This window comes from Lycium barbarum, chromosome 9 (genome assembly GCF_019175385.1).
Source record: "Lycium barbarum isolate Lr01 chromosome 9, ASM1917538v2, whole genome shotgun sequence".
Taxonomy (NCBI): domain Eukaryota; kingdom Viridiplantae; phylum Streptophyta; class Magnoliopsida; order Solanales; family Solanaceae; genus Lycium; species Lycium barbarum.
Window position 1 is genome coordinate 13,577,325 of NC_083345.1, and position 17,596 is coordinate 13,594,920.

The 17,596-nt window shown below is 36.9% G+C and overlaps 1 protein-coding gene across 5 annotated transcripts in view; it reads left to right on the forward strand.

Annotated features, from left to right (window-relative positions):
• Positions 1 to 17,006, forward strand: part of LOC132609898 (probable RNA-dependent RNA polymerase 3) — a 28,479-nt gene extending 11,473 nt beyond the window's left edge. For 2 of the 5 annotated variants that reach the window (XM_060324093.1, XM_060324096.1), the window contains exons 10-19: positions 44 to 115; positions 1,986 to 2,092; positions 11,167 to 11,315; positions 11,567 to 11,792; positions 12,431 to 12,656; positions 14,953 to 15,095; positions 15,559 to 15,721; positions 15,904 to 16,048; positions 16,375 to 16,538; positions 16,627 to 17,006. In XM_060324093.1, the coding sequence (XP_060180076.1) occupies positions 44 to 115; positions 1,986 to 2,092; positions 11,167 to 11,315; positions 11,567 to 11,792; positions 12,431 to 12,656; positions 14,953 to 15,095; positions 15,559 to 15,721; positions 15,904 to 16,048; positions 16,375 to 16,538; positions 16,627 to 16,860 (1,629 nt within the window). In that variant the 3' untranslated portion in view covers positions 16,861 to 17,006. Of the gene's footprint in view, positions 1 to 43; positions 116 to 1,985; positions 2,093 to 11,166; positions 11,316 to 11,566; positions 11,793 to 12,430; positions 12,657 to 14,952; positions 15,096 to 15,176; positions 15,336 to 15,558; positions 15,754 to 15,903; positions 16,049 to 16,374; positions 16,539 to 16,626 lie in introns of those variants that run through there. The other 3 variants (XM_060324094.1, XM_060324098.1, XM_060324097.1) reach the window with 3 other exon arrangements.
• Positions 17,007 to 17,596: the final 590 nt, after the last annotated feature.

Sequence of the window (17,596 nt, forward strand, 5' to 3'; positions counted from 1 at the left end):
CCAAAATAGGCTTCGTTAATTATCTCAATATTCTTCCTCCAAGCCTTTGTTGATGCAGTGCCGTTTGTTCTACAACGGATGTGCCGTCAAGGGAACTTTTCTTGTTAATAGAAAGGTATTTCTGCATCTGTCAATTAAGATATGCTATATGTTTAATGCTGTATTTGATCATTTTTTCTTTTTACCTTTGACATATCACATAAGTCCTAGATCATGCAGCCTAAAGAAAAAAGATGTTTGATACATGAGGTTCCATGTATGCCTCTGAGCATTTCATTTGTTAGATAAACAAACTCTTCTCTATTTTACTCTTATTTCCTCAGCCCATCAAGTTTAAACTAATTCCAACATCCAAAAAGCAATCTTAAAGAAGAAATGACTTTTTTATACAAGAAAAATTGTCCAAGAAAGTTTTATGGAGAGGTGGCCTTGGTTTATACTTTCCATCATCTCTTAAGAGTAGTATTTGATCGAACAGGTAGCATAGAAACTCTGTATTTTATCATTGGTTAACGATTAAAAACTCGAATTTTTTTTGTTATGGAAGAATACTAATATATTATTGAAAAAAGAAATGATAAGTTGATAATTAGCCCTGTGCATCTGCTTATGTTCTGTCCTATCACTGGTTGAACTAGATGATATGTTTTGACTTCTATTAAGTTGTTCGTGGTTTTTTATTTGATGCCCCTATTTTCTTTCAAATACTTTGACCATGTGTTTATCCCAGCACTTTCTGCGTTTATCAGAATAGATGATTTAAAATTTTCACCGTTTAATTTCATTACTAATGCCCCTCTTGGGAGTGCATTATGCTAAAGATAAAAGTGCTTTTGGCAGCAAATCATACTTCTTCAAGTGCTTGGAAAAAAAGTTTTAAATTGATTTTAGGTTGTAAACTTTGTGTTAAGAAAAACACTTTTTTTTTTTTTGATGACATGGGAACCTGCAGCCACTACCCTTCGGGTACGCACAGGGTAAACCCAGCTCCTGTGCAATAGCTCGCAAATCATACAGGAGAGATAACCCCCACTAGGCAAGTCCAGTGCGACGAGCTCGACCCAGAAGGCAAATCCCCTGCTGTCGTAGGCAGGGGGTTCGAACCCGAGACTCCATTATGAAAGCCTCATGCTCAACCAACTGAGCCACGATCAAATTAGAAGCTATTCAAGTTTACTTTAAGGCTTAAAATTTAGGCACCACTTCAAAAGATGATTTGTTCACTATCAAATTAAACCGGAAGAGGGAGGGCTCATTGTCCTTCGAGTTTTGAATCATGCGCCAGTGGTCCTTGAGATTTCTCGGTTATCCAAAAAAAGGAAAAGAAACTGATAGAACCTCTGTTTAAAGTTCATTATGTAAAATGGAAATGCTTTGATAAAGTTACTGTAGCATGAAAATGCTTTGATAAAGTTACTGTAGCATGAAAATGCTTTTGTAAATTTACTGTAGCATATACATGCAGTTTGATCCTTTGTGGAGCATTTTGCTGGCTAATTATTATTTTTTGGATAACCCATTTTGCTGGCTAATTTAAAATAGGTTTGGCATTGTAATTTAGAAGTTTTCAGCTAATGCTTTCAAAAATAGTACTGTTAAAAGTACTTGCATAAAGCTTTTGATAGTCTTTTGACAGCACTACTTGAAATAATACTTCTAGCGAAGCTACCCAGTTGTCCTCTAGCTAGAAGCTTTTTCATCAAAACAGTTCACGTACTTTACCCTGTTTTAATGGAGAATCACATTTGACTTGTGCATCTTCTATTGCAGTTCCGTCTTTGACCAGTTATTACAATGTTCATCGTATTCTTTGTGTTTGAACTTCAACGTGCCAGCTAATTTAAAAATCTCAGTTTTTGATAGTTTTTCCTATTAATAAAAAATCAGACTGTTATGTGAAAACTTTAATCTCCCCTTTAATTGGTTGGTTTTTGTGTTGCTATTTAGTCTTCAATAATTGACTCACTTTTTCGTCATTCTCTTAGATTGGATCACAACAAATTCAAATTAGACCCTCAATGGTGAAGGTTGAGACAGACCCAACAATTTCAATCATACCAACTTTTAACTCATTGGAGATAGTTGCAATCAGGTATCATATCTATTGCTGTCTCGTTTCTTTCTCGTCTCTCATGTCTGATGGCATGGCAAGCCATCAGATTTTAGCTCTTTTCTTATTCCTTTTGGGCTTGGCCCACTTTTGTTGTTGTTGTTGTTGCTTTTTTTTTTTCCTAAAATGAAATTGCCAATCCGTCTTTTCTTTTATTTTTGCTTAAATAACATGTAATTTAATTAGAGTTATTACAAAAACATCATAGCTTGAGTTTTGAACATGCATATAATTCTCGGTGGAAGTTCCTAGACATTGAGATTTGGGGGTGGGGGTGGAGTGGGGAGTCGGGTCACTATTTGTGCTTTCGGGAAAGTCGAGCACCTTTCCCGCATCGACTAGGGCCTTTCACCATAATCCGTACGATTTTGACAAGTACGCTAGCAATACATTCATCCCAATTAAGGGAAACATCAGAAATCGCCCCAACCAACAGAAAGATACTTGACCTACATCAGCACACGTAGTTTCAGGTATTGGGCCCTTTTACTAATATTTTCCAAGTTCCTAAGAGTACTCCCAAAACACTTATCATATAGTTGGAACCATTGGCCTTTCATAAAGTTAGGTACCTTTGGCCTCTTTCACAAAGTTAAATTAAATCATGTCATTTGGCTCATTAGCCCATAATATACATTGTAATTTGAAATCATTTATCATCATCGTTAAAAAGTCATAAAACCATGTGAAGACCCTTTGGAGAAACTCAATAGCATAAGTCATTAATATTTGATACATAACAATGTTCATAATCATAGTGAGAGGGAAAAATGTCAACTCTTTGATGTATAGGAATAATGCTAGCGTATAGTCGCTTGTCGCCCAGTATTATACCCTAGCATTTAGAAAGGTATGAACACTTGTGAATACATTCGGAAGACATGGAATTTTGATAAACGATTATATGGAAGAGAGTTTAGCCAATACCTCGATTGCTTTTCGGGCTGACAATAGTCCCACGAGTCCCAAATGTCTCAACGAACATTAATCAACAAGATATGAATCATGTACATCACAATCGGATCAGAAAATAAAGAATTGGATCACTAGTGCATTTCAGCGAACACTTAGCGGACACTATTCATGCCTCTCATTTGAAGGATTTCTAAACCAACCCATACCTCAAGCAGCATACTACGAAGTCCTCGTGTATTTGGCAACCTCCGACAACACTTGTTCAACCATTGGAGACCCTCAAATTAATCAAACCCATTTCATCCAATTTTAACTTAAAATATCTTTACAAGCTCAACATTTTCATTTTTGTGGTTACCGTGTGTCAACCCATACTTTTCACTTGAGTTCTTGAGAAGAAAACTTGAGAGTTCTAAAATCCACATGAGTATTCATGAGTTAATCTGCGTATTAGGTGAAGAAATGACCAAGAATTTATGGGGAAAATCTAGATTGGCTTGGGAGAAAAATCCTTGAGAGCTCTTCAAAGTCTGAAATGAGGAATTGAAACTCGAAGTAGGGTTTTAAAGGCTTCATGTGTGCCCGTCGCAGCGCTCACCTCTTGGTCGCTGCGCTCACCTCTTGGTCGCTGCAGCGGTCACGGCTGGCTAGAACATATTTTTGAGCGTTGCAGCGGCCAACTTTTGACCACTGCGACGGTCGCTGCTGTTTCACGAAAATATCCAATTTATTTCCAATTTCAAATTGTTTTCACTTGCTCCAATCCACTCCTCCTCACTTCTAAACACATATTACTTCCCAGACACAACTTTTGAGTGTTGAACCCTCTTGTGCAACCTTAACCACGTTAATAGGCTTAGTTCAGTTTTTGACATGTTTAAGCCGCTACTGACTGAATTTCACGTTTCGAATTTATGGGGCCTTACAAAAGTACTCATATAAAGTTAAACAATCGTCTCACCTTTCAATCAAGCACCACTATAATACTTATGTTGTTTTAGAAAAATTCACATTAATTTGGAGTACACGCGCAACACGCATACCACTAAAGGCATGAAAGCCCTTCACGAACTATTGATCACACGGCACAGTTTCTATGTGATTTTAATTTTTTATACTTACTGATATATGTAAACGCGCAACGCGCGCACATTAATACTAGTATTATATATATATATATATATCTAAAAAGTAGCAAGTGTTTTATGATATGATAAAATTGCCCTCATGCCGGAGGTCTTGAACTCGCAAATGTCCTTTGTTAAAGAGTCTCACATAGGATGAAAAAGGGATGAGTGGTCTCCTTACATGGACATGGGCAATCCTCCCCTCATGAGCTAGCTTTTGAGATTGAGTTAGGCCCAAGATCCATTTCTTTACATGGTATTAGAGCTAGGCCCATCCCAGTTCTTAGTCCACCGATGTTGGGCCTCCATATTATTGTCCATGCTCCAATTAACGAGGTCTGAGCATGCGAGGAGTGTTAAAAGTCCCCCAAAATATATCCCAGTTTTTAGTCCACCGATGTTGGGCCTCCATATTATTGTCCATGCTCCAATTAACGAGGTCTGAGCATGCGAGGAGTGTTAAGAGCCCCCCAAAATAATTTGTTGGGGTTGAGTTAGTCCCAAGATCCATTTCGTTACATCCTTTAAGATGGTCATAGCAACTTTATAGTGTCTTGCGAACTTGATAAAGAATCGTGTATCATTTTCAATGATTAAAGCGAATGAATGAAATAGGTATCCTAATACTCTCTATTAGGGGTGGCAAAATTAGCCCAGGAAAACATGACCAGCCAAACCCGCCCATTAGGTAGTGTGTTTAGCATAGGGAAACATGATTAAATTAAACATGAAGCGTTGAAGCTTTATTTCTGTTTAAAAAATGATTAGAATGTACATTTTATAAAATAATGTTCCTGTTATAAACTAACAAAAGAAAGAAATGTCATTTCCTCATCAAATGAATTTTGGGAAAGCAAAAGGTTTTAATTATATTAAGAAAATTTATTAATTTTCTTCATATTTTCAGTGTAGTTTCTATATTTTAAATGAAATAACATCTACTAACATCTCAGCAAAAGAATAAATGTAGTATATATAATTGATGTCTCTTCTTTCTTGAACCAAATTTTTTTTCTTCTTTTTGGAAGAAAATGTCATAGTTCATAGCGGATGTTTTTAATGACACAAATGTTACCGCTAAGTTGGATCTCAAGAAATTTTCAAAATCTAAATCTAAATAAAATCCAACAAATAAATAATGCTAAAAAAAGTCTAAAATAAGGACAAAAAAGTCTTTGTTCAATTTTTAAATGCTTTTGTGCAATTTAAATTTTTGGAGAGCCTTTAGTTTTTAGGAATTTGTTAGAAAATATCGACTAATCTTTCAAGAACTTAATATCATATAGAGTGGAAAAAAAGGTAATTGCAAACATAATTTTAGTCTTAGTTAGCCCGGGCCAAATGACACTGGTAGCCATAATAAAAGAAAGTTTTAGTAAGTAATTAAACAAATTGTAAAAAACAAACAAAGAAATAAAAACTTGGTAAGAGTTGGACGGGCTGGATTATGATTCATTGTTTAACCCATTTCAGCCAAGTAACCTTTGGATGAGTTAATTACTTGCCCATTTATTAGCTTAGCCCATCTTGACAATCATCCCAACTCTCCAAGTTGACACCCCTACTCTACACGGTGGACATTCCAGTTTCAATTATATCACTAGAAAACAGAAGCCCTTAATTATGTTAGTTGTGCTTTTCTAGGATAGGGAGGTGGGGCTACGGGCTTTCACGAACCATATATGTGGTTTCTTCTCCAAGACGTAAGTGTTGATTCCAGATCTACAAAACTCATGCACCCCTAACCAATCATACTGGCCAGGCTTCGGAAAACTTCGAGATCATCGAGTTTCTCGGGAATCGAGGGGTCAGGAGCCTAATGAGGTCCCCTCACCATACCTTATTGATAAGAGGTTAGTATTTACCTGTGGTTGCACAACTTAGGGTAAGTGGTATCAGAAACCGCCCTAAGTTCACCGGTCTTATGAGTCATCAGCAATGTCTAGTTGTTGAAAATTGCTTTCAGATACTGCATTATTTTTCTTGTTAGAATAATAAGTAGATTAGTTCTAGGATGAGTCTACTTTATTTGAATTTAAATTGTAGAAAAAGATTAGGTTGTTGAGTTTTATTAGGCTTTTTTAATTGTTCTGCAGATTTTGTTGTTCAATTGGCTATTTAAAGCCCACTTATGCTTAATAAAAATATTGAGATAAATTTTTCAATCAATACTTTTAACTTTTTTGCTGCCCCATCTATTAAAAAACCAAACAGTGGTATCAAGAACCTCATTGATCTTACGGGATCTGTGAGTTCATCTAAAAAACTATTTTCAACCCATTTTTAACCCGTGCTTATTTTCAACAAACACCGATTTTTAACCAATATCAGTTTTAACCTATTTTCAAAAATGGCAAGTGGCAATCTCTCTTTGAATATCCCAAAACCTTTCACCGGCGAAAATTACCAAATTTGATCAGTGAAGTTCAAGTGTTACTTTGAAACCTCTGACTTATGGGATGCTGTGATGGAAGAAAAAACCTCACAACTGCTATGTTCTACAATTGTCCAAATTAAAGCGGTACTTTTAAAAAAGCTGTTAAACAAAACAAGGTTATTGAGGGTTCTTTTTATGCACAAACCCAGAGAAAGTTCCGTTTTACAAAAGTGTGCAAATCTAGAGACACTCAAAACAATCCTCAAGCACAAACAACAGAAGCAGAAATTGAGGAGGAGCAATTTTCTTTAAATTGCAACAACTGAAGCTGTCAGAAATTATGGGAGAAAAATTATATTATTGAATTGTGTATCTACATTATTACATTGAGCCCTATTTATAGACTCTACATCCTAATCCTTTTCCATGTAGGATACTATATATAAATCCTATTCCTATTCCTATTCTAACACTCCCCTCAAGCTGGTGCATACAAGTCATATGCACCGAGCTTGTTACAGATGCATCTAATACGAAGACGACTGAGTGACTTGTGAAAATATCCGCAAGCTGATCACTCGACTTCACAAATTTAGTAACAATATCTCCGGAGAGTATCTTTTCCCTGACAAAGTGATAGTCAATCTCAATGTGCTTAATCCTCATGAAATATTAGATTTGATGCGATATGAAGGGTCGCTTTGCTATCACACACAAGTTCCATTTGATTGATTTCTCCAAATTTTCTGAGCAACTGCTTAATCCAAACTAGCTCACAAGTTGCTACAACCATTGCTCGATATTCTGATTCAGCACTAGATCGAGCAACGACAATTTCTTTAGTCCATAAAGTGTCATACGCAATCGACACACCAAATTAGACTCCCCATGAGCAACAAAACCAGGTGGTTGCTCCATATAAACTTCCTCTTCAAGATCACGATGGAGAAAAGCATTCTTAATGTCCAACAGATAAAGAGGCCAATGGCGAATAACAACCATGGATAGAAAAAGACGGACATATGCTATTTTAGCCACGGGGGAGAAAGTATCACTGTAATCAAGCCCAAATATCTGCGTATACCCCTTCGCAACAAGGCGAGCCTTAAGCCGATCAACTTGGCCGTTCGGACCAACTTTGACTGCATAAACCGAACGACAATCAACAATAGATTTACCTGAAGAAAGAGGAACAAGCTCCCAAGTGCCATTCTTGTGTAAAGCAGACATCTCGTCGATCATAGCCTGTCGCCATCCGGGATGAGAAAGGGCTTCACCTGTAGACTTAGGAATGGGGATAGAGGACAATGATGATACAAAGGCATAATGGGATGATGATAGACGGTTATAACTTAAAAGGGTATAATGTGGATTAGTATTACGAGTGGACCGTTTACCTTTACGAAGTGCAATCGGCTGATCAGGAGGAGACAAGTCCGCAGTAGGTGCAGGGTCCAAGGCATGACATGAATTAGCTGAACCTGATGTTGGACGCAGTCGGCGAAGATAAGTCAGAAGTGGTGGCACTGTGACAGGAGATGTAGAAGTAATTGTAGATTCCTCAAAGGTTAGTGTAGGTAAAACCTGAGGTATAGGTAAGACCTCAGAGATATGAGGATGATCAGAAAGATATCTAAAGTAAGGTTGAGACTCAAAAAATGTAACATCGGCAGAAATAAGATATCGACGGATATCAAGTGAGAAGCAACGATACCCCTTTTGAACCAGAGAATAACCAAGAAAGACACATTTAAGAGAGCGAGGAGCTAATTTATCTGTCCCCGGAGCTAGGTTATGCACAAAACACGTGCTCCCAAAAACACGAGGAGGAAGAGAGTATAGAGATGACTGAGGATATACTATGGAATATGGAATCTGATTATGAATACAAGATAAGGGCATTCGATTAATCAAATTGCAAGTCGTGAGGACTGTATCGCCCCAAAAGCGCAACGAAACATGAGATTCAGTGAGAAGAGTGCGAGTAGTCTCAATGAGATGTCTATTCTTCCTTTAGGCTACCCAATCAGCTGAGGGGTGTAGGGACAAGATGTTTGATGAATAATTCCTTGGTGAGTCATAAACTGCTGAAATTGAGAGGATTTGTATTCAAAGGCATTATCACTACGAAAAGTACGAATAGAAACACCAAATTGATTTTGTATTTCAGCACAAAAACTCTTGAATATAGAGAATAACTCAGAACAATCTTTCATTAAGAATAGCGAAGTACATTTGAAAAAATCGTCAATGAGACTAACAAAATAACGAAATCCTAAAGGTGAACCGACTCTACTAGGACCACAAAAATAGACTCTGCACGACTTTCAACACTACGTGGAAAGGTAGTGTGAGTGTGTTTCCCAAGTTGACATGACTCAATTTAATTTGGACAGATTAAACAAACTAGGCACCATCTTTTGTAGCTTGAACAGACTCGGATGTCCCAATCGTTTATGGATCAAGTCTGGAGAATCTATAATGGAGCATGCTGTGGAGGAATTAGGAGAGGTAAGTGTTAGACAGTATAGGCCTTGTGATTCATATCCTGCACCAATCACCTATCCCGTACTGCGGCTCTACATAACAAAAGAATCATCAAGAAATATTATGGCACAATTTAGGGCACGTGTCAAACGACTGACAGATGCAAGATAAAAGGACAACCAGGGACATAAAGAACAGAGTTTAGAGTGACAGAAGATAGGGAATTAGCTTGTCCAACCCCTTTTGGTTTTGTTTGGATCCCATTGGCTAGAGTAACCGGAGGAAGATACTGTGAATAAATAATATTTGACAAAAGTGACTTGTTACCAGAAATATGATTAGAAGCGCCTGAGTCAACGGCCCCCGATGGAGGGATACTAGGCTGTGAAACACAAACGAAGGAATTACCAGCAACAGAAGTGTTAGGCTGAGAATCTGTGGCTACTTGTGGAGATATCTGCTTACTTGCTCGATATTGAAGGCACTCATTATATTCAACTTCAAATAAAAGCCTCGGATTTCCTGTAGTGTCGGTCTGAGCAACATGAGCATTGTTTGGGTGGTTGACCATGCAGAGCACGACAGATGTCACGAGTGTGTCCAAACTTATGACGATAACTACACTTAGTTCGAGATTTTTCAAAGCGACCTCCTTCTCGTCGATTATCCATAGACTGAGATGTTCGATTCTCTACGGTTTGAGATGCGAGAATAGAGGAGTCAACGGTTGGTGATGAAACCACTGTGTGATTAGGAGGCGCAGCAAGACGAAGCAAATGAGAGAATAGTTCATCAATTGTAGGAACCGTAGGACTAGCCAAAATTTGATCACGCACCGAATCAAGGTCAGTAGGAAGTCCAGTAAGTGTAAGAACTAGAAACAACATCTGTCTTTGCTCATGTTGTTTTTCAACGTTCGTGGTGACTGACATCAACTGCTCAAATTCCTCCATGACTACCTGTACCTGTCCCAAGTAGGTAGACATATCTGATTCTTGTTTCTTTAACTTGGTCATCCAAGATGCCACCTCATAAAATCGAGATATGTCATTAGTGTATAAAGCGCGAGCCTTTTCCCAAACTGAATAACATGTCTGGAAGCAACAAAACAAGGGCATCAACTTTGGATCAATAGATCGCCACAAGATACTACATAATTGAGCGTCAATCTTCTCCTACTGTGCTTTGGTGTTTTCATCAACCTCACTAGCCTTTGCCCTTTCATCAACCACAATAGCCTTTTGAGTTAAGTGATCTTGAACACCTTGACTTTTGCACCACAAGTCAACCGAATAAGCCCAAGCTAAATAGTTTGAACTTCCCATTAACGGTTCGGAAGTAATCATAGGGCTTGAAGTTCCGATTCCCGTGTTTTTGGAGCCAAACATATCATATCCGAGAGACATGGCTCAAAACTTCAAAAAGGACGAAATTTAGCTGATTGTGCTAATAAAACAAATCTAGAAGATGCCAGAAAAATAGTCATTGGAAAATACGAAACTGATCAAAATCAGGAAAAAATTATTGGGGTTTGTGCGGAATTGCTGGGAGACTTGACTGAAAAAAAAAAGTTCTCAAAAGAAGTGGCCGGAGGCTGCTCGAAATCGCCCGAAAAACAAAAAGTGACCGGATCTTAAAGAAAATTATATGGTTGGGGTCAGAATTGTTGTGCAACTTTATTGGGATTTTTTTTTTATTGAAAAGGTGGCTGGAAAACACAAATCTGCCGAAAGAAAAAAAACTGACAGCACCGGATTAGGGTTCCGGCGGTTGGAAATTTTAGGGGTTTGGTTGCTTGTGTTCTCTACCTTGTGGTGGTTTCAGGTTTTGCACAAAACCCACCAGAGAGAAAGTGACGCAAAATTATCGCCGGAATTGCTGCCCCATCTTTTAAAAAACCAACACTAGTATAGTCTCGTGGATCGGTACGGAGACATCTGTACTTAACTCCTACAGGCTACAAGACATCTTAATAAATTGCTTTCACGGGAACAAAGTTGGAAAATGACAAACTCTTGTGCTTATTTTTTAATGCATCAGGGAGAGATGTGTGCCAAACTTAGAGGATTTTTGGTATTTTACTCAATACTAAACGCTGACATTTCTACTTGCATTGCACTCCCTAATTCTTAGGTTTTTTCTCTTTTTAGTCATAGACCAAAGAAGGCATACCTGTCCAAGCATTTAATCTCTTTGCTTAGCTATGGAGGAGTCCAGAAAGATTTTTTTATGGAGATTTTGGGAAGTGCTCTGGAAGAGACGAAACAAGTGTACTTGAGGAAGCGGGCAGCTCTAAAAGGTAATAGCAGAATCAGATACTCCTATTGCATTTATCTTCTTGTTTTGATAAGTCGTATAACATAACTATGGAATCACTCGTTCTGCAAACTTATATTCTTCAGTGTTCTTTTGTCGTATGATGGTTACTCTCTGAGTCATAGAAAGGCGGGGAGGAATAAGTGTCCAACTATTTCTGTTACTATCTCTCATTTAATATGTGAAACCTGTCAGAACTTTTTTGCTGAGTCATTTCTTCAACTCTTCAAACAGTTGCTATCAACTACAGAGAAATGGATGATGATTGTTTATCAGCAAGGATGATATCATCTGGGATACCTCCCAATGAACCTCATCTCCATGCTCGCTTGTCTAGGCTTGCAAAGATTGAAAGAACTAAGCTTCGAGGAGGAAAGCTTCCTATAAGTGACAGTTTTTATCTTATGGGAACAGCTGACCCCACTGGTGTACTGGAAAGCAATGAAGTCTCTGTTATTCTGTAAGTAGACTGAACATCATTATCTGTACATGCTTTTGGAGCTTTTATATGTTTTTGATATTTTGTGTTTGAGAGATAAGGATAAGGAAATATACCTGCCAATGGCAATGTAAGGATGTTTTTCCTTGACAATAAATAGAGCTCTAAGGAAACTATGATTATTATGGTAAATAAATACCTACTTCACGGATGTTTTTTTGTTTTGTTACTTCCATCCACAACTTTTTTCTGTCTGCCTCCATCTTTTAGACACTATCTTAAGCTCCAAGGAAATTATGATTATTATGAGTAAATAAATACCTACTTCACGGATGTTTTTTTGTTTTGTTACGTCCATCCACAACTTTTTTCTCTCTGCCTCCATCTTTTAGACACTATCTTAAAGCCATAACGTTTAGCAACTTGAATTCTTTGTTTTTGTGAAGTTTAACTATGATAAGTGATAACTGAGGAGAGAATGACATTTACCACTATGTTGAACTTACATTGAGCTAAGGTTTTCTTCCAAAGAGATATTTAAGCTTTGAAACATGATAATTGGTTTAGATTCTGATCTAATATGTTTATTTTAGTATTCTCATTTTATGAGGAATATCTCAGCTACTAATCCCTTTTTCAATTGTGCACCGCAAATGCAGAGATAATGGTCAAGTATCTGGGCGTGTTTTGGTCTATAGAAATCCTGGTCTTCACTTTGGAGATGTACATGTGATGAAAGCTCGATATGTGGAAGAGCTTGTAGATATTGTTGGTGATGCCAAATATGGTATATTTTTCTCCACTAAAGGTCCAAGGTCAGCTGCTACTGAGATTGCCAATGGTGACTTTGATGGTGATATGTATTGGGTTTCCATAAACCGTAAGGTTGGTTTTCAGTTCGCTTTTCTCAAGAGTTACTTTTGTAAAGAAGGGAGTATGTATTGTTAGATCCCACATTATTTAAAAATGGGTCTCCTAATATGGTCTTGGACAATCATGAGCTAGCTTTTGGGTTAGGTTAGGTCCAATGTTCATTCCTTATCATGGTATCAAAGTGAGGCCCATCTTAGTTCCTGGTTCACCCGATGTTGGGCGCCCATATTGTATTGTCACGCTCCAGATGTCCCGTCATGGGAGGTTTGGGACAGGGTTTTTTTGTGTGTGTGTGGGTGGGTTTGTGGAGGGGGGGGGGGGGGGGGATGGGGATTGAGTCTGCATTGGTGTGGGAGGTGCAATTCAGTCTCCTTATATGATCTTAGGCAATCCTCAGGTCAATTTTCTTACATGGCCTCAGAACCAAGGTTCATCTCACTTTTTTGATTTACCCGGTGCTGGGTTCCCATGTTATATGTCCATGCTCTAGATGTGGCAGAGGGTGAGATTTTATGGGTTGGGGATTTAAGGGAAAATTACGCTCTATGTCTACTGGGAGAAAATATTTACGCCACGTAGCCATATTTTCAGTTTATACAATATTTATACAACACTAGTTTCTATGAACGTGCCTCGCACGTTAATATCATGCCAATTATTAGCAAGTGCTTTGGATCAAAAGACCCTCTGTAAAATATCAGAATTATAAATAGATACTAGTAGTAATCTAAAGTGAATTTGCATATTAACCAATAACTCAATTATAAGAAGTTTTGGTCCTTAAAATCATTATGCATTAGAGCATTTCAATCTTACTGACATTTTGCAAGTTGAATATTGTCATAGAAGTCGAGAAATTACCAACAGACAAATAAATTATTATTTGAGAATGTCTAAGAATGAAGAGAAGGAAAAAATATGTTAGTTAATCATGAATGCAATAAATAATAAACCTTTCTGTATCGCATAAAATTGTTTTGAGAGTTACGTACATTGACCAAGAGTTCCTTTTTCAGATTAATTTTACTGTATTGCCAATACTGTTGATCTATATCTCAAGTTCAAGATGGAGTTATCAAAATCTTGATGCAAATAATATAATCATTTTTTACTCAAATTCAAATATAACAAAACTCAAGCTCTATCCAAATCGAAGTAACATAAGTCGTATTAAGTCTTGCTATTAGAACCTATTAGCTTTCTTTAGAATTCTAAAATATTCGAAAAATTGAATTACTGATGTTTGAAAGGGTAACGACAATGTCTCTCTCTATTCTAATATGATAGCAATATTTTAATTGAATTCAAAATCTTAAATATTATTACAATTTTAATTACCTTCAACCGTTAAGCATATAAATTTTGAGTCTTATATACTTTCTGTGTAGAATTGATATGGTTTTAGTATTCTCAGTACATAATTGGTAGGACACAGTTATGGACTTATGGTTCGTAGCTTATGGAGTATAACTAATACAGGCAAAAAGTTACCGTTTGGTCATTTGAAATTAGAATATGTTATCAACATTAATATTATTTATTGAAGATGGTAATATATTAATGTTTTCTTAAACACAAAGCTCTACTTCTAAGCTATATATGGTGCTCAATTTAATTGATTATAGCGTTAGGCAGTACTAAGAAGATCAATGCTAAAAAATATGCTGCATAATTGATTAGGTTTCAAGGTTCAAAGAGTCCGTATGTCAGCTAATGGGCATAACTTGGCCTAAATAGGATTGGATTATTTAGAATTTGTGTTTACATCGATAACTGGCTACGTTATGACCTCTTTTCAATGACAATTTTGTCGTTTTCTAGTAGAATTTAAAGTTAATAGTTAAGGGCATAAAAGTCATTCAATATTTAAAGGATATTTTGGTCAACCAACATTTATATTCATGCTTTTATAATAATGTAGATGTAGATTATACAATTTGTTACCCGGTTTAGCTCATATTTGTGTATAAACACCTTTTATATGCTATTATACACTTCTATACAAGGTTGATACATTATGTATAATGCTTTCCCCCAGATATAAGGTTGTATAATATTGTAAAATGTTGTATAAACTGAAAATATGGCTACGTGGCGCAATATTTTATGTTGGGCTGTAAATTGGTCGTTTAGTAGAATTTCTGACTACTTGTCTTAGAGGAAAACGGTTGTACAAAGTTTGGTTTTTACATTTCAGCTAGTAGATTCTTATACAACAAGTAAACCATGAACTCGCATGCATTCAACTATTTCTGACTACTTGTCTTAGAGGAATATGGTTGTACAAAGTTTGGTTTTTACATTTCAGCTAGTAGATTCTTATACAACAAGTAAACCATGGACTCGCATGCATTCAACTCCTAAGGCAGTCAGCAAAAAGCCAACTGAATTTTCAGCCGATGAATTGGAATATGAGCTTTTTCGGCAATTTCTGGAAGCAAAGGCTAAAGGGTATGCATTACAAGTCTACATAATTTATTCTGGTGTTTTTTTCAAAAAGTTTAGCAATCTAAACACCATAGTTGTTGCCAGAGAGCTTTTGACATGTCATCCGCTTCAGAGGGATGCTTTAACAGGCAAGGGAATGGTTTTTGACATCCAGCGAGCTGACATGTTTTCTAGTTATATTCCTTGGGATTGGAGAGACAATCTAGGTGGTCGATAACGTGAACTGAAAGAAGTACAAGACGAGTAATACTACCTCCTAGATGGCCTGCTGAATATGCAACTCTGATTGTCAATTCCTCATCCTTTAACACAAAATTCATGATTGAAGTTGAATATTTTAACAATCTAATTTTAGTTATACTTCTAACCATAGCTAACACGTTCATTTATTACTTGTTCAGAATTGTTTATAGCCTTTCTTCGTCCTTGTTCCTGATGTAGTCTCTTTCTCTTTCTGCTGTTTTAGTGCCAATATGTCTGTGGCTGCTGATAGCTGGCTGGCATTTATGGACCGTCTTCTGATGTTGCGAGGAGATGATGTGGACGAGATGCATAGCTTGAAAGGCAAGATGCTTCACCTGATTGACATCTACTATGATGCATTAGACGCACCTAAAAGTGGGAAGAAGGTTAGCTTAACTTAAATGCTGCCCTCGATTTGGTAACTATCTATTTATCTATGTCTCTAACTCTTCTATTATGATAACTCAAAATGTTTATTTTTGAACCAAAAAGTTTTACTGGCCGTCAATCTTCCTTTCAGCTTGAATGCAGAGTTTCTAACACATTGCATGTTATTCTGGCAACACAGGTTAGCATCCCTCGTGATCTGAAGGCAAACAAGTTCCCGCACTATATGGAAAAAGGGAACCCCTTCAGCTATCATTCAACTTCTATTCTGGGTCAGATTTATGATCATGTCGACTCATATCCAGACGAAGATTTGTGTGTAACAGGTTAAAGCTCCTCTGCATGCATAATATTTGGACTTGTGTTTCCAACTGTTTTTTATAGTTTAAGTAGCTCCATTGTTGCATATATGTTTGGGCTTATGTTTTCCAGGAGCTTTATAGTTTATTCGTCTTTGTGCTTCATGAAACACAAGCTAACTTATAAATTGATGGATGAGGTTATATGATTTTTGTGCTTTCTTGTTTACGCAGACATCTTCTGTTTATTATTAAATGTTTGATAAGAAATAACAAGTGAAGCACACTTTGATGATTCAATTGAAAATTGTAGCAGTTCAGTGATCATTGTGTTAATTGTTTGTTGTGTGTAGAGATCTCTAAACTGCCTTGCTTTGAGGTTGAAATCCCTCAAACATGCATGGCACTGTGGAGAGGAAGATATGAAGAGTACAAAAAGGATATGACAAGGGCCATGAACTCTGGTTGTGAACTGAGAATCTCCTCTTGCAATGAAGTTATAAAGAAGTACAAGAAGGTTAGTTTTTCCTTCACGTCAACTTTCAGTCAGAGAGAGATTGTCCTTTGACAAATGAAGTGAGCTTTATTGATTTCTTGGAATGCAGTTGCTCTATGGTGCTGTGGAGTTTGAACAAAGTGAAAGAAAGACTGAAGACATTTTTAATGAGGCCCTTGCAATATATCATGTAACATATGATAATGCGAGGATCACATACAGCATCGAAAAATGTGGTTTTGCTTGGAAAGTAGCTGGTTCTGCTCTCTGCAGGATACACGCCATGTATCGGAAAGAAAAGGCCTTACCGATTTTGCCATCTATCCTGCAGGAAATATTGTAGACGTGTTGTAACTTTGTAGGATACCAACATTGAAGTGAATGAATGCAACTTTGTAGGATACCAACATTGAAGTGAATGAATGCCTACTTAGGCATTGTATGTGATGACGTCGAAATTCACTCCTCTAAGTGAGAAAGTTAACCCAATTATGAGTCGGGTTCTATTGTCACAGGGAACTATATCTAGGGAAATTAAGCTAGTTAGAAATTTTTACTAATTAAGCCAAGTCAAACACTTTAATAATTGATTTTTTTATTTAATTAGGAACATGGATAAAAATTAATTTGAGGGGCCGGTAAAGCGATCAGTGACCTTCACAAGCAAGGAGAATCAAGGGATATGAAAAATAGGAAACCAATTAACATCAAGAAGAACCCACTGGATGTAATTATTGACCACTAGTTAATCACGGGTTAAGTAATTAGGTTTGAGCTAGTTTTTTCGAATCGAACTAGTAGACACTAATCAAAATATTGCGCGGATTACCCTTTATATGGACTGATCTTTCATTTTTATCCTTATTTCTCGTTTAATGAAAATTTGTGGATTAAAGTACTCTTATTCATGGGTTTATGAAATGAGGTATGGGTACGGACCCAGCAATATATATATATATATATAACATCGCAACACAAGATTTCATAGCAAACTATGTCAATTCGGGCAAAAGTTATGTCTTAAGGCATTGTTCTGTTGTACTACAGAGCTATGCCTTTAATACATAGTTTCTGTGTAA